We start from the raw sequence: 21,015 nt of genomic DNA on the forward strand, positions 1-21,015 counted from the left end.
ATCAGGACATAGATTTTGTCCTTCATTTTCCGAATCAAATATTTTTACGTTCTGCTCAGTAATGACTAAACAAAAGTTAGAATTCTGGTATCGTAGAACTCAAGACAATTAGCAAATGGAGATAAACTTTGAGAATAACAGTACATCTGGATTCAAGGCCCTAAGTGACTTACCTCGTATATGTGGTAGACGTCAGATCCCTCGTCCGGCCAGTAGTGGTGACACTGCTTCACTCCATTCTCAGACAGCGGGGTGAGCATGACGATGACAACGCAGCCACTCTCCCACACCATCTACACACCAGAGGCGAAACGTCACACATCCATCCATCCATCCATCCATCCATCCATCACACGCGGAGACAGCGCAGCCTTTCATATACATCCGCGTGACATTCAAACTGCTCCAATATGTAACTGAACTGTGCCACGAGGAGCAGCATATTGCACATTAGCATTACATGGCAGCCTGGTATTAGGGGGAAATTGATTTCTTAATCTTCGTCCAGGAAGTATGAATAAATGTCACCTCTCTGTGTGTGACAAATGATAAATGTTGGGTCGCGCAGCAGAGGGGGGGGCGCATCATGTGTCGCCCTCTCTCAGTCGTCGGGAGCGAGATCGCAACATCTAGCGTGCTGCTGCCGCTGCTCCATTTTATCTTATCACAATCTAATGTGTCCTTGGGAAAAAGTACAGGCCCACGGCAACCATTAGGAAAATGAGGAGGAAACGTGGGTTTTATGATTGCTATAAAAACACAATGGCCTTGACTATACACTAATCACAAGCGTCTGTGATCCAGCCCAGTGGACACATTACACGCCAACTGTGCCAACTGTGCCAGGATGTGATGAGATTAGGCAAGGTGATAATGTGAGGGAATATTATCCATTTAGACTTGTACAATTTAGCAAATATTTGTAGGCTGTGAGGTAAAAGCACATTATTTTCCAGCTCCAGCTTGCTAAAAAGCCTGTCATCTTTTTTTTTTTTTTTTTTAAATGTGATTGAGAATTTCTACAGACGTTATGCATTATTTGTATGGATGAAGCATGAACAAGCCTAAAAATGACCTGAGTTGCTCTCTGCCATGACGAGATTTCTTTTTTTTTTTTTGCAATAGTGTGAAGATGAAGCATGCAGGAAGGCCCAGTCGAGTTAAGGTAACATCCAGGGAGGGGAGGGGAGAGGGAGGAGGTGAGATGGATGGAGAAGTGTGGGATGAAGGGATGCAGGAATGAGGAGTGGAGGATTAGAAGCAGAGCCGCCTTTCAGAGCGCTGCCTGGGGCCGGTGTGGATTAGATAGGACAGAGCAGAAAGATTTGCCTCCTGCATGGTCCATTTGCATGAGAGTGCCAGTGGTTCCCCTGTTTGTTTACTTTTAATGGGGCGACGAGTGTGTGCTTTCCCCTCTCTCCTGCCACAACCCAAGGTTAACCAACCTGAATGACGAATAGCTATCACCCAGTCCCAGACACAGAGCTGATGTTCAGCATGTCAGTCAATCTGGATCTAATTTTCTATTATTTTCTGCCTAATTGGGAAAAGAGTTGGAGCTGAGTTCACGACTAAATAGCTCGTTTTATTAGATAATGGATATGCATTTATTCACCTGGCACAGAAAAAAATTGGCACGCAAACAAATTAACAAAATGATAATTAGTGACTGTTTCATGCGAGGCACTTTTTATAAATTAAGTGCAGCAAGCAGAGCACCTTCTAGCCCTGTTTGAGTTGATGGATTAATTAATTCACAATTTTTAGATAATAAGAAGTGAGGACTTTTCTTTTCGCAATCATTTTAAAACATAATCTTAGACCCAATTCGGTTTATAGCATCTAACATTTTCTCTCTGATGTCTACATAAAGTCAGCAGGATCGTAACGTTTGGACACTAGTGATACTTCAGCACAGGATGCAGGATGCAGGGTGTGGGGTGCGGGGTGCGTTGTGCGGGGTGCAGGGTGCGGGGTGCGGGGTGCGGGGCGCAGGGTGCAGGATGCAGGGTGCAGGGTGCAGGGTGCAGGGTGCAGGGTGCAGGGTGCAGGGTGCAGGGTACAGGATGCAGGGTACAGGGCCCACTAATTCCTACAGTGATGTACCTGCTCACACATTGGAATGCCATTTGGCAATCATGCATCATTTAAGGGATACTTCTAACCAACTTGACATGATTGCCATCAATCTCTAGCCAGTGATTGATGGCAGGTTGTACCAGAATTTATGGACAAGGAGAAGAATGCGACTAGTCATGAGGGTGAAGAAAATAATAAATACAAACACAACCAAAGAGCAGCAGTATTATAAAGAAAATTAAGATGTCCCAGGAGGGCATGTGTTACTTTATTTTCACAAGTTCAAAAGATGGGTACAGTGACTCACTAGTGCCACCTAATGAACTAAAGTCAAAGTCAGAAATGTCAAAGTCAGTTTTATAGTCAACTGTATAGTGTGCAGGACATACAGAGGGCTAAAACTACATTGCTATAAACACACACGGTGCAACAACAAACACTAAATACATTAATTACAAACACTACTAGGAGCCTAAAAAATATATATTAAGAAAAAAGAAAAAAAAAGATTAAAGACTACTACTATTTATATTACTATAGATATGTTGCAGTGAGCTGAGATACAGCAGTAATTGTTTGTTTACAATATAACAAATATCAAGACCAAGACCATTAAAAGTGTACCACCACAGAGCTACAAGTACAGTCAGCTCCAAAGAATTCTTCTGATCCATTAATAACGCTCACTGGTAATGATGTCCTTTGTGAAGAAGCATGTAAAATGATGTGTATTGTTAGTGTGTATGTGCTTCATCCTCCTTAAAGAAATACCTCAACTTCAACACAAAGTCTCCAATATTAAAAGCAGCGAGCAGACTGAAAAGCAGGTCAAAGCAGAAATAGTGAAACTCGCTGTCGAAACAAATAATTAACAGAGGAGAAATGGACTGCGACTGGAGATGAGTTTTACCTGCCAGAAGTCCGCCACAGTGGAGGCGAGCGGGCCCTGCGAGGCGATGTAAGTAGGGTTGCGAGGGTCATGGTCCATCTGGGAGAGAGGGAACAGAGTGTGACACAGTGTTTGGGCAGAGGCTGGTGGATGAAAACGTATTGTCTGGTTAAGACTTCCATCAAAGCCTCCATCTGGATGCAGCACGGAAAGCAGAGCAGCGTCGACGGAGGAAAACACTTTGGCTCATTTCTCATCCAAACCCTGTTTTATCTGGGATGGGGCTATTTCTAACAGTCTGATTGGAGAAAACTGGGACATGGAGGGTAGAACACACTCATTGTGGGAAATGTGTGACTGTTACATGGGAAAATGTTGAGCGTATGTTTTAAAGATGAGGCTGTTTATAGGAAAGATCAACAAGTATGCTTATTATTGTTGTTGTTAAGTGTTTGCACATGAAAACACAAAGAAAACACTACACCTAAATGCACATTTAATGACCCAAATTAACACTTTGTAGCTCAACCTGTCGGTTCATCGTCACGACAGTACTATAATAAATATCTTGATAAGAATAAATGCGTTCACAAACACCTCACAAAATGGCTTTTAGGCCTCGTTTTCTGCCGCTTTGACATGTTGCAACAAAAGACCTGGTGAGACTTCGAAGCCTGAAGGCAGCTGACACGCGGGAGCAGAAGGTGGAGGTGGGACATAATGACATGGGGGGGGGGGGGGGGGCTTGATTTGAGGGATGTGATTGAGATTTGATCGAGTGGGTGCTGGCTTGGGTTGCTCCTCTAAAAAGAGAAGAAAGAAAATCAATGATCACATTTTATCGAATGAATTTTTACTTGCAGCTTTTTAGTGTGTGAGGCTGAGAGACTTCAATATATTTGAAGGAAAACAAACAGGTTGGGAATCAATATTTGTGTGTGTGTGTGTGTGTGTGTGTGTGTGTGTGTGTGTGTGTGTGTGTGTGTGTGTGTGTGTGTGTGTGTGTAATTGGCATCATCATGATGTGCTTAAACAGTGTCGCATTTTCTAAGAAGGTACTTTTCAAGATGGACTTATATGAGGACATTTGGAGTACTTTTATGGAAGATGTCGGTGTGACTGATTTCTTTCACAGTTATTGTTCCGCCGAGAAACATCCACCAATATAAAGTACTTTTCTTCTTTTACTATTTTTTTTGTTGAACAGCATCATTCTCTAATTGTAACAGAGTCATTTAGGGAGTGAAAAATCTCTGAAGAGAACATTAAAAAGACAGCAAGTCACCGGGTCGAACTTAATGGCTTTCATTTTTCATACACTTGCTTTTTTTGTGGGAGGAACAACTTGTCAGGGATTCTTTGAATGGACATAAATGTTAAAGATCTATTTTTTATTTATTTATTTTTTAATTTCACTTCTTGCTGTATTCTTTAAACTCATTAGTCTCGCTCATGGACCTTGACATTCACCCTTAAAAGGAAAATAATTATGGAGCATTTCTTCATGGCTTTAATATTACCATAATACTTCTCCCTCCGCATGTTTAATATCCTGAACAACAGGATTAATTCTTAATGCTTTTGGAGACTGATAGAAAGAAAAGAAAAAAACAGTGGCTGAAAAGTTTTATTAAAAATTATTTCAATACGACGTATCTCAGGCTCTGTTTTTCATTTTAGTGGATTGAAAGTGTCAAAATCATGCTTCCATTTTAATCTAGGGCAGGAAGTAGATTCAAGTGGGTGTGAATAAATCATTTTTTATTGTTTGTGTTCATCAAAACTTGTTGAATATCTTGCATTTTGTGGAATTTTTCCAAACATTTAGCAGCGTGGATGTCTCCTGGGTTCTATTTATGATTTACTGTCACAATCAAACTCAGTGATGTCATCTAGGGAACGACGGGCTGCAGGTCAATATGGCCAAGCGATCAGGAGTGACGCACAAGTTGGAGGCGGCAATTTGAAAATTTTACTCATTTTTCTTTTGAAGAAATTTCACAAAGGAGAACATGAATGAAAGCGTCGTTGAGCCTGTTTCTGTGTTACACTTCAATTAGTCATAATGAAAGGGTGACGCTGAATGCTAGTGCTTCTACTCCGTTTAGTCAATCTCAAGGACGCAGACATGCTGTAGCTGTGTGCCGACATCCCTGCATGAATACTAAAGCGCAAACATGAAAGAGTAGTCCTGCATTTCAGCTGTCCTCTCCTTGCCATTGTGGGAAGACGATGGACTGCAACAAAAAAAAAAAGAAAAAAAAAAAAGAAGAAGAAAAAACCCAAAGTGCTCTTTGGTTTGAAGTAAAATAGCTCGTACTGAAATAGCTCACACAACTAGCTGTCTGTTCCCCGAGAAGCATCTTAACTTTCAACACCTCGCAGTGGAGCTTTGAGCCCGTGTTTATACAGGATGGAGAGCTCGGGAGCTAAATGCCGGCTCGAGCTCGTCCCAGATAGTTTGAAAACAAAAGTAGGAGGAACAGGTGGGAAGAAGCCGAAAGCCACACAAGCTTTGTGGGAGAACAAAAAAAAAAAAGAAGACGAGACAAAGCCGGCCGGGGGTTTGACCACATTTTCTGTTGTTGCACATTCCATGGAGCCATTCCTCACGCTAATGACTCTGTACGTCTGGGAGCCCTCGTATCATTTGTGGTCAAGCATTTGTCATTAGCTGAGCCGTTTCCCTCGCTGTGTGTGCGTCACCCCGCGCGCCACGTGGATCTCAGATCACCTTCTTCCCTTTGCCTCCCTGACCCCGGATTCCCAGAAAGAAGCGGCAGATTATTTACTCGTGGGCCACTGCCCCTTAAGCTAATGAGGAGGAAGAAGCCGCATTGACAGACATAATTATCACAGTTTTGCTGTGCACAGCCAGGGGTCCCTTTTGTGGTGTAATTACTGTCCTTTCATCCACACACCACTGCATCCGCCATTACTTCTCCCATCTCCCACATCCGCTTGTATTCTTTTATTTTTTTAAAAAATCAAAACCAAAACAGCTTTGGACAATTTTTTCTCTCTACAAGCTGATTCTAATGTGATTATTTTTTTTCCACTCAACTTATTCCCCTGATTGTATTAACTTTACGATGGTTTTCACTACATAAGATTGCTAAATATTGCACTACGGCGCTGTTAACTAAGCTAAAAATGTCCATGAATATGCCATTAGAGAAAGTGAAGGAATAAATACAGCATTTAAAAGTCTCCATTGTTTGTTTCTGAGGAGTAATAGGATTTTAGTGCAGCTGTGTGCGCCCCCCAACCCATCGTCAATCTGCTTGGAAATTTTGGCACTGTATTTGAAATGCATAGTTTCCTGTTTCTTTTGATGGAATTCTTTTCCAGCAGCCTCAGGGGAAATCATAATGGCAATGTTTTGGGGAGAAATGTAAAAAAATAATAGCCTTAGACCTTTCCAACACGTGGATTTGTGGAGAATACACGTTTGGTCAAAAAGAAAAAAAAAGAAGAATCTTTCAAATGCAGATGAAAAATGAGAGATATCACAAGGGAGTGGGCATTTGGAAAGCAGTAAAAGTGATTCAACAAGATGCACAAAATCCACTGAGGTGCCCAGCAGGGAAAACAAAGTTTAAAAAAAGATCAATACACTTGAATCAATGACAAGTCCTTTGAAACTAGTTTTATCTTGCTGTAAAATCCAAACACAGCAAGTGCTCCTGGTGCAAACAACCCCCCCCCCCCCCCCCCTCCACAACATTAACCAAAACGCAGAACCATAATGAACAAAAAGTACTCACGATGGGACTGGCGTTGATGTAATCTGAGTTGCAGTGGTTATTCTCTGCTTTCAAGGTGATCCTGGAATGATCATCTGTAATGGAGATGCATATATCATCTGTACATATTTCCACAGATCTTCATTCATGCACAATAACAACAGAATTTTGAGCAGCAACAGAGGAATATGAAACTGCAAATGGCTGCAGGGACTGCAATTGCACCAGACTTTCATCATGCGCACAGACACACACACACACAGACACACACACTGTTCTAACGTCCTGAATTGCTTCACCTTCACTGAGGAGTGAAATAATAATAAACTGTCTTATCTTAAGAAGTCTGCCAGTTGTGATCTTCAAAATCCTCTCCGTCTTATTTCCACAAGTAAAACTGTTACAGGGATTCATCTAATCTGTTTCTAATAGACTCACTTTGGCAGTCCTCTTAAATGCAGTTGCTTTGAAATAAACCGGTGAAAAGCTGGTAGGATCGTTTTTTTAATTTATTTATTTATTTTTATTTATGACTAAAACAAGGTGAAATCAAACAAAACAAACAGCGGGATGAATTATGGATGAGGAGTTGACGACTCGGCGGGTGCGAGGGTGTGGTCAGGCTTCACAGACAAAAAAAAAACATGCCCTTTGACTAAGCCCCGCCCCCGGAGGTCATGAGACTCCTGGTTACTGTTGCTATGGCTGTCAAGCCTTCTTGAACACAGGACTGGGCATTTCTCATCCATTTTTTTTTAAACAACGCGGCCACATTTCTCATTCTCATTTCAGGCCAAAGAGTCTGGCATTTTGGGTGAAAAGACAGTTTTCATTGAGACGATCTTCTCAGCTGTCGCTCATTACTGTGAGCTAATGCAGAAATCTAGAGGTTGGGTAGAAACTCAATTTGTAGAAAATTGCTTTAAAACTTACAAACAATGGTGACATTATTCCAAAGTGTCTATTTTTCTGTTCCCTTTCATAGAGGTCGCCTGTGAAAGCTATTGTAGCTGTAGGCTTGGCTCGTTCTTACACTGGATGCACTTTCTGCCACATCTGGGAATCGAACACAATTCCAACACACCTAAGGTCTAGACGCAACCCGATGCACCAACTCTATGCTGATCTGCCATAAAGTCTGGATGAAGGTCTTAGTTTCTGACTTACTGAAGAACATTTGACTTGGATCAATAGCCTTAATTCATAGTGAAATATAATGCGACAGATTTAAGATGTCAGTGTAGCTGTGGCACTTGCATGGTTTTGTTTGGGGCCTTTTATTTAATGCTTTTGTCAAGATATCAGAAATTCACATTATGAAACAGGATTTAGGAATGTAAACTATTTGTTGAATGTAGAATAATTATACAAAAAATGCACACTTTTCTTAAGTTTTATCTAATGCAAAGTGGTAATTTAAGGCTGAATGTCTGATTAACTAAGCTTTTTCACAAAATGGAATATTATTGACTTCTTGTGCAAGCTAGAGGCTTTTCATCACAATTCTGGTTGGTCTACACAATCAGTATGTATCCTAATTTGTCTTTGCTTAAGTTTTTGTTTCAAATCAACATTTATTCCAAAATACAAGTTACTATAGAGTTTTTATATTAATTCTTTGTTTAACAATATTTTATGCAGATCAATTGAATTGCATGCCTGCAATTGACAGCGCAAATAAATGTTGAAACTAAATCTTAGTGTAATACGTTGTGCTTTTCGAACAACAGAACTTTAAATTGTACCTGACTACAGTTTAAGTCCTGTAAGAGCAGGAACACTTTGAGTGCAAAATCCCAGCCTGCGTTGCTCTTCTGTTCACAGATATGAAACCCGACCATCAGATTAATGTCGTCATACCCAAAGCTGCTGTGGTGCAGAGTGTTGCAATAAACTGTGAGAGTCTTGGCTCTCAACCCAGCAGATGTTCCACTACAAAACAAGTATTTTTCAAGCAAAATTTCCAACCCCACAAAACAATATAGTTACCTAATCGGATGGCCTTTGCTGCTCATCAATACCATTCAACAAAAGAGTGAAAGCTTGTGGATTTGTAAGAAGTAATTTCTCACCATAATGACAGAGACCTTTAGTGGGATTCGGGATAAAAGGACGAATTGAAAAGATCTTTGGCTCCAGCGCTTCCTCTGATTCTTTGTTCACTTTAGAAGCATGTTTTTTTTTACAACAGTCTTGTTTTGGCATGTTTACTCAACTGGTTTTATGTCCCTCTTTGGAAGATCTGTCCATAAATACATCAACAATAGCTCTGGAAATATATGACCCGCCCTGCTCTGCTCCTGTCTTGTAAATGTTGGCTACACTTTCACAGCTAGAAAAAAAAAAAAAAAAAAAAAAAAGTAAGTGAAGGGACATGTGACCGGACTCACACACGACCACAGCGTCGGAGCGGTTCCTCTTGGAGTTGTGCTCGCCTTGGCCCACGCTGCAGGCGCTGGGCTCTGCCTGGTAGGAGCACAGAGCCTCCCACTCACGCTCCAGACGGTTCTTGTTCTTCAAGTGGTCCTCCATGTATGACTGGAGGAAAACAGACAGCACCTTAGCCACCATTTCAAACGACCAGCCAGAAGCACGTGAAGGAAAACAGATTTTATCCCAAAACATGGCTGCAAAAAAAAAAAGAAAGAAAGAAAGAAAATGGGCTCATTTCCTCAGTAAAATTTGGATTAATTAAACAAGAAACTTGCAACTATTAATCTTCACCACACAAGAGGCTTCAGCCGCTGTAATCTTTTATTGGATTTTTCATCCTTACGAGCAAACTAAATACTAAACAGCAACGGCACCTCTCTTTTAATGCTTTGATCCGCTGTCATAGAGCACGCCTGTCCAAAGCTGCTTCACAACTAGGCGAGGGTGAGACTGCTGAAGGTGTAGGTGGGGCAGGTGTGCTAATTCTCTTGTCTTTGTGTGTTTGTGTGCGCGCTCTGCCCAGAAGAAACAAAAAACACGCACACAATTAAGACTCCTGAAAGGTTTGTCTGCATTGGAAATACTTCAGGGGTGTTTCAATCACGTCCCTCACTGCTTGCACAGCCGCTGATAAGATTGTCTGCATTTAAGCCGTCGCTGGTAGAAGACAAAATTGAATTCGCAAGAGAGACAAAGATGGAAAAGGAGAAGGGGGGAGGGGAAGGCCTGTGTGCGTATTCTCCCAAACCAGGGCAAGTCTTCGGGAGCTTAGAGGCTGCGGCTGGGAAGACGAGTCTTTTTCAGAGTAGGACCATGTATAGTTTTTCCTCTTGTATGAAGGCTCCCCTCCCAGCGGGGTTAAATGGTTTAGTCCACCATTGTGTGAGACAGAAGATTACAGACTCATAAACTGATGTCAGGGATCAGCTGGCTAATACAATGAAAGTGATACCCAGATGTGCCGGGTTTTTATCCCATATTAAAAGCAGTAGAGGTAGGCTGAGCGGAGAGGTAACACTCCATTGTTACGTCTGACTTCTGAATTCACTCCTGTCTGTCAAAGAGGAAATCCAAGTCTTTGCAGGACATATACAATCCCAACCGTGATGATAATCACAAATAAGCTTGTCCAATGCACAATAGGCAATTACCCTTTGACGGCTCACGAATTCAGATGTCTCCTGCACAAATACTGGGGATATTAGGTGATTTATAAGAACATTAGAAACCCTGCAAACAATGGAAATCAAAGTTTATTGTTCAATACTGAAGCAAAGGTGCTACTCAGGTCTCGGTGAATGCAGAAAAAAAAGTCTTTTGATTAATGCAGCTGCATAATGGTGGCACGGCGTACTCCATCTGAACCTATTGATGACATAAAGTGATATTTCTGAAAATCTACAGTGGATTTGCACTGTTCTGTGCTTTGAACTTTAATTAGATTTATGCAAAAAAAAAAAAAAAGAAATTACAAGAAAGAAAATTTTTTGTTAATATCAACTCTTAAAGCAAGAAACACACCTATATTTGCATGTGCTGAGTTGTGCATTGCCTACACAAACACATAGTGCTGTCTTTCCAGGAAAATGACAGCATGCCATTATGGCCACTTGACAGAGCCTGTCACCACCATGCTCTTGTCACCCTGTACAAGTACACTCTGCTTGCCAGCCTGACAGCATCCCACCTCCCCTACCAATATTACATCTCCATGTACTTGATATATCCACACTGAATTGCATCCTATTCTATTCAAACGATGCCCTGAATCGATTGCATTCCAAATTCATATTTTCACTGCTTAATGCAATGCAGCCAGCAGGCCCTTATCAGGCCCTCCCGCTTCTAGGAGGAGGCAGTGGACCATGGCGTATTCCAGAGACAGGGTAACGAAGGTTTAGTGAATGGGGGGATTATGTCTGCCAATCAGAGGGTTGGGATGGGAGGCCTGGGTGTCAGGGAAACAATGTCTAATCCTTCTTAAGCAGTCTCCGCAGCAGCAGAGGGTGCTGGGTGAAATCAGGATGAAGGGACAACCAGGGGAGCCAGACACAACAGGTAACACGTTACCGTCGAGCCCCACTGTCAAATTAAAACCAACAAAGCTGCTAACAGTTTGTACAGTGAGCTTTAGGATACGATAGACAGCTGCGCGACATGAAAAGGGCTTTTCATATGTACTATGATTTTTGTATACGATAATGGCTGACAAAACAAACTGTTATGGTGCCTTAAATGAGACAGCATGTTTTTTTCTTATTTTTGACTCAGAAATCAAATTGGAAATTGCAAAAACAAAATCACTGAGGAACTATATACACGAGTTAGTGCCTGAGTATGTGTCCCTGCAGAGCAAATATTAATCATTAAAAGAAAATTAACAGTAGGTATTCAACAGGATAATTAAGAGCCTCAAGCTACTTAAGTATTGAAGAGTGGAGATGGAGCCAAATGGACCCCACAGCAGCAACAAACTATAGCAACACTGTCACTCTGGTTCTGCACAGCAGGAGAGTAGCAACGGAGACGTTGGAAAGAGGAAACCACAAGCTTGAAGGCCGTAAAGAACTGTCCATGGTGCTGAATATTCTTGCAGAAATGCAGCAGTGAGGGCAACATATGCTTGCCAGTTTACCTGTGTGAGTTATTCATGATGTTTTTAATCATTTAGGGTGCAAAGCATGCAGGTTGGTGCATCACAGCAGCTAAAGCAGGCCACAGAAAAATGGATGGAAAGACTATAGGAGCGCCGAAAAAAAAAACACACAGCAGATGACTCAGCACACCGAGTCATCCAATTTCAGTTTGGAAGTAGGAAGTCGTTATGCACGATTTTTTTGGAGTCTTGAGGTGGGCCGCACAGAGGGGCACAACATCGCAGTTCATTTATCCTCATGGCAACAAACTCTCAAAGTGTGAGTGCGTGTGCGTGTGTGTGTGTTTGTGTGCGCGAGTGCACACACAACTGTGCATGTGTGTGTGGTGATTGGACCTACGAAAAAAAAAAAAGGACCCCCAGCATGTGTGCTTTGGAAAGCTGGGTATTCATCATCCTTCTCCACACGGTGTGAGCTCCAAAGTGTGGGAGAGGGGGAGATGAGAGGAGAGGAGAGGGGAGCAGAGATGGGAAAATATAGGTCTGAGATCAGTGATAACAAGGCAATCTCACACATGGTTTCATGTGAGATGGTGGAGGAATTTTAAAGATGAACCCCTATAGGACATCTCCATGTCAATCATGGCTTGGAAGAGAGGCAAAGGTCCCAGTGTGTTTTACCTTTCTAACGTAGTAACGTCTGCATTGCTACTGTGAAGAAACCGGGGCTAATAATAACAGCCCCTAGAAATGATTCACCGTGGTTCTTTTGTTATTTGCTGGGCTAAATGCTTTTCTATTGTCAATGTTTTCAAAGGGGGCTTCACAAACAAGCCTTGACGAGTGCAACAAAACCCATCTATTACCACCAATACAAGGCATTACTCAGATTCACTCTCATTCATTATAGCCTCCCAATATAAAAGCTAGACATGCAGTGTGATGAATGCTCTCTCCATTAATGGAAACACTGCAAGGCATCTATCCATCTCTTTTATCAAGCTTGTTTCAAATGAATGAAGCGAAAGTTGTGCAGAATTAAAACAATCCATTGTGTGTGTTGGTGGAAGTTTTGCCAACCAAAAAGCTTTTTCTTTCCCCCCAAAAAGGGAAAAATGAAAAACCCCCAAAGAATTTCTAAAACATTCAAATGACAATCAGATGCGTAATGATATTTCACTTTCGTGCCGCACTCATCACGCAAAACAATGTCTGCCTTATTTGCTTGTAGCACAGAGAGACGGAGGGGGTAGAAGATGAAAATGACAGAGCGTAGAAAAGCAGGACAGAATGATAAAGAGAGCAAATGACAGAGTAGAAGGAGGAAAAAGTTGGAGGAGATAAAAAAAAATGAAGACAACAGAGTGGAGATAAAGCAGAAGGGAGAAAACAGCAGGAAGAGTGATGGGGGGAAAAAAACACAAAGATAACAGGGTTGTGAAGGGAACGAAGTGAGAGAGGGATGAAAAACAGACGCGTCCAAACAGATAAACAGAGAGAAATAAAGCTGTTGGTTTTCAGCACAGGATCCAGCACAGAGTCATAATCATGGTGAGTTTTAAAATAATGTGCCATGATGTAAACCCACAAAGAGATCAGCGATATGAATCATTTTCTGTCCTGAAAAGACCTTTAAAGAAGTACCCCAACATCCACATCAGGTAGGACAGTCTGCTCATTTTAAGTGGGTGATGTTTAAATCTATTCACCAGATAAGAAGATACCACTTTGACTAGAATAAGTTCATTTAAACTATTTATTAACCAGTTTCTGATCTCATGTTGAAAATAGGTTGAAACTCTTTCATTCGTCATCACTTTCATCCAACATAATTTAGCTACCTATAATGAAAAATTATTCAGAATTGTCCTGAAGACTGAATAGCTTGTGCAGGATTTATGAAAATGGATGATGCGACTGTCATATTAGACATATATAAGACACATATAAGACATTAAATTTGTGTAATTTGGTCAAATGTTTAGCAACAGCATATTATGTTTATTTTTGTGACTTCAAAAAGTCAATCGAGTAAAAAACTCCTAAGTATGTTATAAAAGATTGAGTATTTCATTGGTACTCCTGATTTTAAGGATTCATTACGTGACAAGTTTAATGTCACTTTCAGGCTCATAATTTTCATCTTTCATGTTATAATCTCAGCCAGATGAATCAATTTCAAGGGATATAAATAACACCAGTGTCGACAAACATCAGCTGCAACTTGTGATGCAACCATGTTAATTAAAATCCAAATCTTTTTTTTTTTGGGGGGGGGGTTACAACTAATTTGAGATACTTGGCTCGACACAGTCTTCCAGGTGATGAACGAGTACCAGAGTTTATGCATATGTGAGGAAGATCTGTGACCTTCAAGAAGAGCTTTCATTGAGATATTGCAGGCTGCACCAGGCTGAACGCATCCTGTCAGGATTCCTGCACAGTCATGAGCCACGATGGGATGTTGTGGTTATTTAGTCCAAACAATCAGATGCAATAAGCCACAATTGCTCTCGGAGGGCCTGACAACGAAACCGCATCTCAGCGAGCTTCCATCTGTTCGCCACGGCGCCACATAAATCATCGCTCCCGTTACTTCAAAGCAGAGTTCCTCACCAGGATCATGTGACCGGTGGAGATGTCCATGTTGGATGGGACTGGCTCCTCGCACCAGGAGGAGGTGCTGCTGCGCGTGGATGGGCTGGCCATGGGGCCGTCGCTGAACTGAGACGACACGCTGTTGAGGCGTGAGTGGCGAAGGGTTTCCGGGCGCTCCACGCGCTCTGACGTTCGGATTGCCATGCGCTGGCGACACAGCTCCTGAGGATTAGAGGAGATGACAGTGAAATACTGCATAATACAGAATGCAGTTTTCCCCTTGTACCACTCCTTGCGAGAGTTCATGTATTTATCTTCTTTTCAAGCACATAACAATAGTTCGATGTTTTTTTTATACTTATCCTTGCTGGTGGGGGCTGAGTTGTGTAAATTCAGCTTGTGAAATCCTGTATCGTGGCTGACTTGATCTGTCCTCACTTGTCTGTAGATTAATGGCTTATCCTCACGGATTATGGAGCTTATACTAATTATGTCAAAAATACATGGTTGAAGAACCCCTCCATGACTTACACAATAAATTCAGTATGTCACACCTTGCTGATACACAACAACTGTCCTCTTTCAGAATTGATCTTTTAGGTGTGAAAAGTGTTTTGCAGCAGATTACTGCACAAAATCACCTCATACTATGAAGTGAGCCACTTGTGAATGCAAAATAAAAGTTCAAACGTAAGACATAGAATCTGAGACTAAAGCCATCACTCAAACAGGAGCTTGGCTGTAAATGTATAAACCTGCAGAGATAAAAATGCATAGCCACAATTATAAAGTATAATTTTCTTTCAGTGATATCTTCAGGTTCCTGAGACTTGCCCTAAGGCCCGCTGCTAGATTACATTTATTCTAATGACTCAGCTTTTCTCCCATCATGCCTCAGTGCAGAGACAGGGCATCAAAAATGTGTAGACTTGGCATTATCTACTAGAGTATACAAAATTGAAAAAATGTGAAAATGAAAGATAAAAGCCCCAAATCTTGTACTTATTGTCTGCTTTGTTTTTTCTCTTAAGGTGTGGTCTATCATGACATTTATATGCTAAATCCTTTGTCTGTTAACCAATTCAGACATCTTCACAGAAATCATTTACATAGTAAATTAATAACAGCGAGGGCAGGGCAGGCCAGGGAAAACGCCTTGTGAAAGCTCATGCTATCTCATGATGAATCATACTGATATTTCCCTCCGGAGTACAGGCCCCTCTAAGCCCCGGTCTTGGTTCAGCTTTTCTGCCGTCAGACTTTAATGATTAGAGCCATGAAGCGGTGCCCTGGGCTTTGGCCTCAGGGCACTTCCCAGGTCCACCTCATAATTCATCCCACTTCTCAGCATCACTGTAAAGCGCCGCGCTGCACAGGAGCTGAGAAAATGTCCCAGAAGAAGGCAGGAGGATGCAGTTAGTGCCAGAGAGGGGCCAGAGGAGAGACATGTGGAGCCCGGAGAGGAGCGCAAGGTCGCAGGATTACAGTTTCTCAGTTACCCCCTTTCTTTCAGACTGCTAACAAGAATGAAAACAGGCCAAGAGGAAACAAAGTCCACAGTCTGGGCTGCCATCCTATAATAACGCTCCCCCAGTGCAAACAGCTCCCCCTAAACAACTCTGCCTGTCAAGCATGGAGCTCACACACACACACACACACACACACACACACACACACACACACACACACACACACACACACACACACACACACACACACACACACACACACACACACACACACACACACACACACACACACACACACACACACACACGGGCACCGACAGAGCAGTCATCCCAATCCTGCAAATATACTGAGGTACCATATACAACCTAAAACATGCACTGGAGCACAGCATAATGTTAATTCCACACTTTGCAGCTAAGTAAATGACAATCGAGAGGACGAAAAGTAAAAAAAATCACTAATTTCAATTACCTTGCTTCTTTTTAGCCTATATGTTCCATCTATTTTTAGTATACACAGTAACACCTCCAGCTTTTGACGTCAGCCTTGTGAAAACCTGATTAAATATTGAAAATGTTAACGCGACATGCAGATAAATGTGTTCTGAGTGCCACGCTGGGCACAGCTGAGCCCCAGCGCTGAAAATCAATACAGCCCAGGCTGCCCGTTGCCCTGGAGGAACAGAGGGAATAGGTCACAGTGGCAGCCTGTTCCCTGTCTCACACACACTTCTCATAAAGACTCAACACCAAATAATTGGACGGAGAAAACATCTTTCAAATAAGTTGAAGACACGAGAAATATAGAGCTTAGAAATAATGTGAGTGATGCCGAGCTATTGCTGTGATAATTAATATGTTGATGAAGAAAGAAAGTCACGATTAATATTCAAAGGTCAGGTGGAAGAGAGTCACTCAAAAACACATAAGATCACACATTCTCACTAGCCAATTGGATAATTTACAATATACGAACAGAGTGTGTGCTCCTCCAATGGCGGAGCACAGCGCAGGAGTCACGGCCTCTGATTGGGTCATAGCGAGGGAGGCTGGTCTAACCTGATAGGTTGCGGTGGCATCAGTGCTGGTGTCAGTCCCCAGGCTGGCGAGCTTCTCCTTCATATGGAGGTGTGAGCGCTGGCGCACGCAGAAGAAGGTGGCGGACACGGACACCGCCACCAGGATGAAGAGCATGCAGAGGATGGAGAGCAGCACGAACTGGCCCGACTCCACCCTGGTCTCCTTCACCACGGGGATCTGGATCAGACTGCCCCGCTGGAAGACACACACACACACACACACACACACACACACACACACACACACACACACACACACACACACACACACACACACACACACACACACACACACACAAAAAAAGAGAACACACATTGTCAAGAGCAGTAAAGGATGTCACTCTGTCTCTCTTAGATTGATGCGGTCGTTTTTGATTTACAGCAACCGCCATATCACGTCTGCACTGCATCAATTTTCGGCTGAATGTTCGTGTTGACTTTCCAGTGACAAAATATGGACCTAACAATGGTGCGAGTGTCTGCTCCCTCGCTTCCACTACTGCTCTTTCCTTCCACCCACAGTCGATGTCTGCCTGGCCTCCCTCATTAGACGGCTCTGATGCCAGCCTGATAATATGCAGTCAGCCTCTTTCACCAGCCCGTCCAGGGCTGTCTCCACACTGTGCTCCACTGTAGATATTTACAACTGCATTTGGTGCTGGCATGGGGCTGGCTGGCACTGTGCAGCTACAGGAGGTTGGGAGACTAAAAGCTTGAGCTTAATTAGCTCCTCTGGTCCTGAGTTTGGCTGGATTAGGCCCTGGCCCAAGCCGTACTGCTAATGGCTACCAGGACACAGCGAGACACAGGCAGCCACAGACTGGACCCTCACACATCCACCACCAGTTGCATGAAAGCAAAAAAAAAAAAAAAAAGCCTTTTCATATAACCATCCCCCAATACTGCATATTAATTCAAACAGGAGGATTTATTTTTGTTGCAGCAGCTGACCTGTTTTCAATGTGCCGTGATATAATCAGAGAGATTTTTATCAGAGGAGGTTAAAGAATTGGCCAGTGTGTTGATAATTGGTCCACTTGTGGCCATTTACTGTAATGGCAAATTCCCTGTAGGCCTGACTGATACATAATATTTTGAGGGTATAACAGTGATAATTAGGTGCGGTAATGTGGAGGGATAATTAAAGGCACCTAAAAGGTAGCTTGCATGAAAACACAGGCGTCCCGTCCAGTTTGTTTTTGCTTTTAGTCCTCACAAGCACAGAGAAACACATATTCCGGAATGATCTTCTCCACATAAATCATCTTTACTGTCCTGTGTGATTGACATAAAAACATGGGATTTTTGTGAAAGCCAGCTCTCCACAGATTTTGATCTAATTTCACCAGCTGCACACATGTCAATAGCTATACATCTGCAAAAGGGCAATATCAATAACAGTGCACAAATACATCAGCAGGCTCCTAATTGTCTGCATGCAATATTGAAAGATTGATGGGTATAGTGAATCAAATCCACAATATGAAAAAAATTGCAGCGCTCTGACATTTAGCCTGAGGGGTCTAATGGGGCGACTGAAGGATGGCTACATCTTGTTATACCATTTTCAAAACAAGACACTTCACCTCAGACCAGCAACATTGTGGTTTGACCTTGTGGCTTGTAATTGCCAGTGTTTTAAGCGGTTGCCCAGGTCTGTTCGATTACTGTGTTGAGGCTGACGACAGTTGCTGTTGATTGCGATTGCAGTGTCGTTTCAATCAAGCATTAAGAGGTTAGACAACAGCTGAGAGGCTTGAAGAGTCTCGTATACGGATGCAGAGGGGAGAAATGGCCTCCATCCAGCGGCTTCACTGTGGTGCTCAGTGACCATTTGAATGCACAGCAACATTTTGAAATTAACGCACTTTTTCATTAGCTGGAGTGTTTTTCCTCTCAAAAATCACGGCAAATTAGGAAAAACTAATAATAATATGGATAATTTTTTTCTGACTACACAGACACAGCACAACCTTGATGTAATGATTCAACACTCTGCAACCAAAGCACCTATTGGTGCAAATCTGCCTCAACCTATTCACATCACTGGCAGCTTCAAGCAAACAATCCTTCATTCAATTCTTTCTTTTTTCTTTTTGTAAAGAAAAAAACCCCCCCACAAAAAACATGCAATAATAAGTGAAGCAAAGACATGGCTGATTTGCAATCTGTGGTTACTGTTGGGAAAATGTTCAGGTAAACCCCTTGAAATGAATAAAAAGTAGTTCCTCAGTGGTAGCAAGCAGGCTTGAAATGCATTGCAGGCTTAAAAGAGTGTTAGAAGCTCGAAGTCGCGTTGGAAGGAAACCAGAGGAGAGGCAGTAAGAAAAGAGGAGAAAGACAGAGAAGATGTGAAGCTAAGAATTACCTTTGTGGGCCTTTTGAGTTTTCAGCTTGTGCTTTTCTGTTTTTCATGTATTTCCTGTGATCATTTTTAATTCAACATAATTGCAGGCATGTCCAACTGAAGGATACTTAAATAATTATTCTTATGAATAAAAAAAAAAAATTCTCATACCGAAAACAGCAATTTAATCTTCAATTAATAAAATGTTTTTTCAACATAATCAGAACGATCAAAAAACGTTTTTTTTTTATATATATATTTTCTTCATGGGTAATAGAATAAATGTTCATATTAGATTATCTTTTTAAAGCTACACAAAACAGAATATTTACTTATTGTATTTGTATAAAATTCAAACTCCTCGGTGTGCATCAATTTCTGCTACTGCTTCTCTCCCCTATTCACATTGTCTGGTGAATTAGCCAATCTGAGAGAAGACAAGGGGCAGATGGATTTCGGTGCTCTGGATTATTATAATAAGAAGGAAGGTCAGGCTGGGAGGTGTTGTCAGGGTGGATGGCCATCCACTCACTCACATCAGCTTAAATAAGTATGAAAGTTAAAATCCATTCAGGCATACAACCGCCACACCTCAATATGTCAGGTTGAAATAAAAATAAAAACCTAAAAAACAAGTTCAGGCTGCAATTATAGATTTTGAGGGAAGAGCTACAATTACAGCAGTGAAAAGAGAGAACACAATTTTTTAAGCAGGGTAATTTAATGGTGCAATAATTGAGGAAATTGTTAGGGCTATTTTACATATAGATTTATAAACTTTGTTACCCAATGATAATTATTTATATTGAAATTAATAAACAAAACAGCCTCAGATCGGCACACCACCATAAGAAAAAAACATAAAAATTTAGCAAATAAATCTTAGGAAATAATAAAAAACTAAATGTTTGGTTCATTTAGATAAACTCGCTATTTATATGTATAATTTATGCATTCAGAGAGCAGATATAAAAAAAAAAGAAAAAGAAAAAACATTTCTCCTGGTTTAAGAGTTGCAGGTGCAAGGATGGATGAACCTGCACAGAAACTTTGTTCCCGGCAGCCAGATGTGCTCGCAGCAAATGCTCCGGACCCAACACACACGTTTACCGGGGCTTTTATATGAGAGCCAACGGTCAATATCAACGACGCAGAAAATGCATGAAAACAAATCACATTTTAGTGTCATCGTAGTTTCGAGGAGAGAGTCCCAGAAACCTGACGCACAGAAAAGATGGGGAGGAAAAAAGCAAAGCTCCTAAAATATTCTGCCACTCGATGAGACTATTTTTCAATCATATCGGAGGGGGGGGCGAAGGGGTCGGGGGGGGTAAAAAAAAAAGCCCCCCAAAGATTTCAACTTGATTGTTCACAAGTTTTCAATGCCGATCCTTGAAAAAGAAAAGAAAGAAAGTCCCCCTTTTTTTTTTTTTTTTTTAACGCATTTGGCGCATTAACGCGTGCGCTCTGACTACTGCACGAAAACAGGGCACACACGCGTTTCGGGAGATAATTACCCAGATCCACGACGCCGGCTTGAGCGCACATTTCGTCGTAAACTGAGGAGGATGCTGCTGCTGCCTCTGCTGCTGCTGCTCCCGGATCTCCTATTCCAGAGAGTGTGGATGCCCAGTGACGCCCGCCGCAGCTCCAAGAAGCGTCTGCGCGTCCCGGCCGCCCACTCACTCCGCTGCTCCAAAAGTTCCCCTGCGAGGGTCCCATCGCCCCCCGCCCCTGCCCTCCCGGCGCCAACAAAAGAACGCGGCTTCAACACGTAGA

General features: G+C 42.1%; 1 protein-coding gene across 1 annotated transcript in view; it reads right to left on the reverse strand.

The window, feature by feature from the left end:
* ptprn2 (protein tyrosine phosphatase receptor type N2) overlaps positions 1–21,015 on the reverse strand; it is a 140,871-nt gene that overhangs the window by 12,098 nt on the left and 107,758 nt on the right. Inside the window, exons 12-17 of the mRNA XM_080489049.1 lie at positions 16,870–17,085; positions 14,360–14,563; positions 9,105–9,252; positions 6,736–6,809; positions 2,990–3,067; positions 174–293 (exon numbers count right to left, since the gene is read on the reverse strand). Coding sequence (XP_080345175.1) covers positions 174–293; positions 2,990–3,067; positions 6,736–6,809; positions 9,105–9,252; positions 14,360–14,563; positions 16,870–17,085 — 840 coding nt within the window. The remainder of the gene's footprint in view (positions 1–173; positions 294–2,989; positions 3,068–6,735; positions 6,810–9,104; positions 9,253–14,359; positions 14,564–16,869; positions 17,086–21,015) is intronic.

The sequence above is a fragment of the Lipophrys pholis genome (assembly GCF_963383615.2).
Source record: "Lipophrys pholis genome assembly, chromosome: 20".
Taxonomy (NCBI): domain Eukaryota; kingdom Metazoa; phylum Chordata; class Actinopteri; order Blenniiformes; family Blenniidae; genus Lipophrys; species Lipophrys pholis.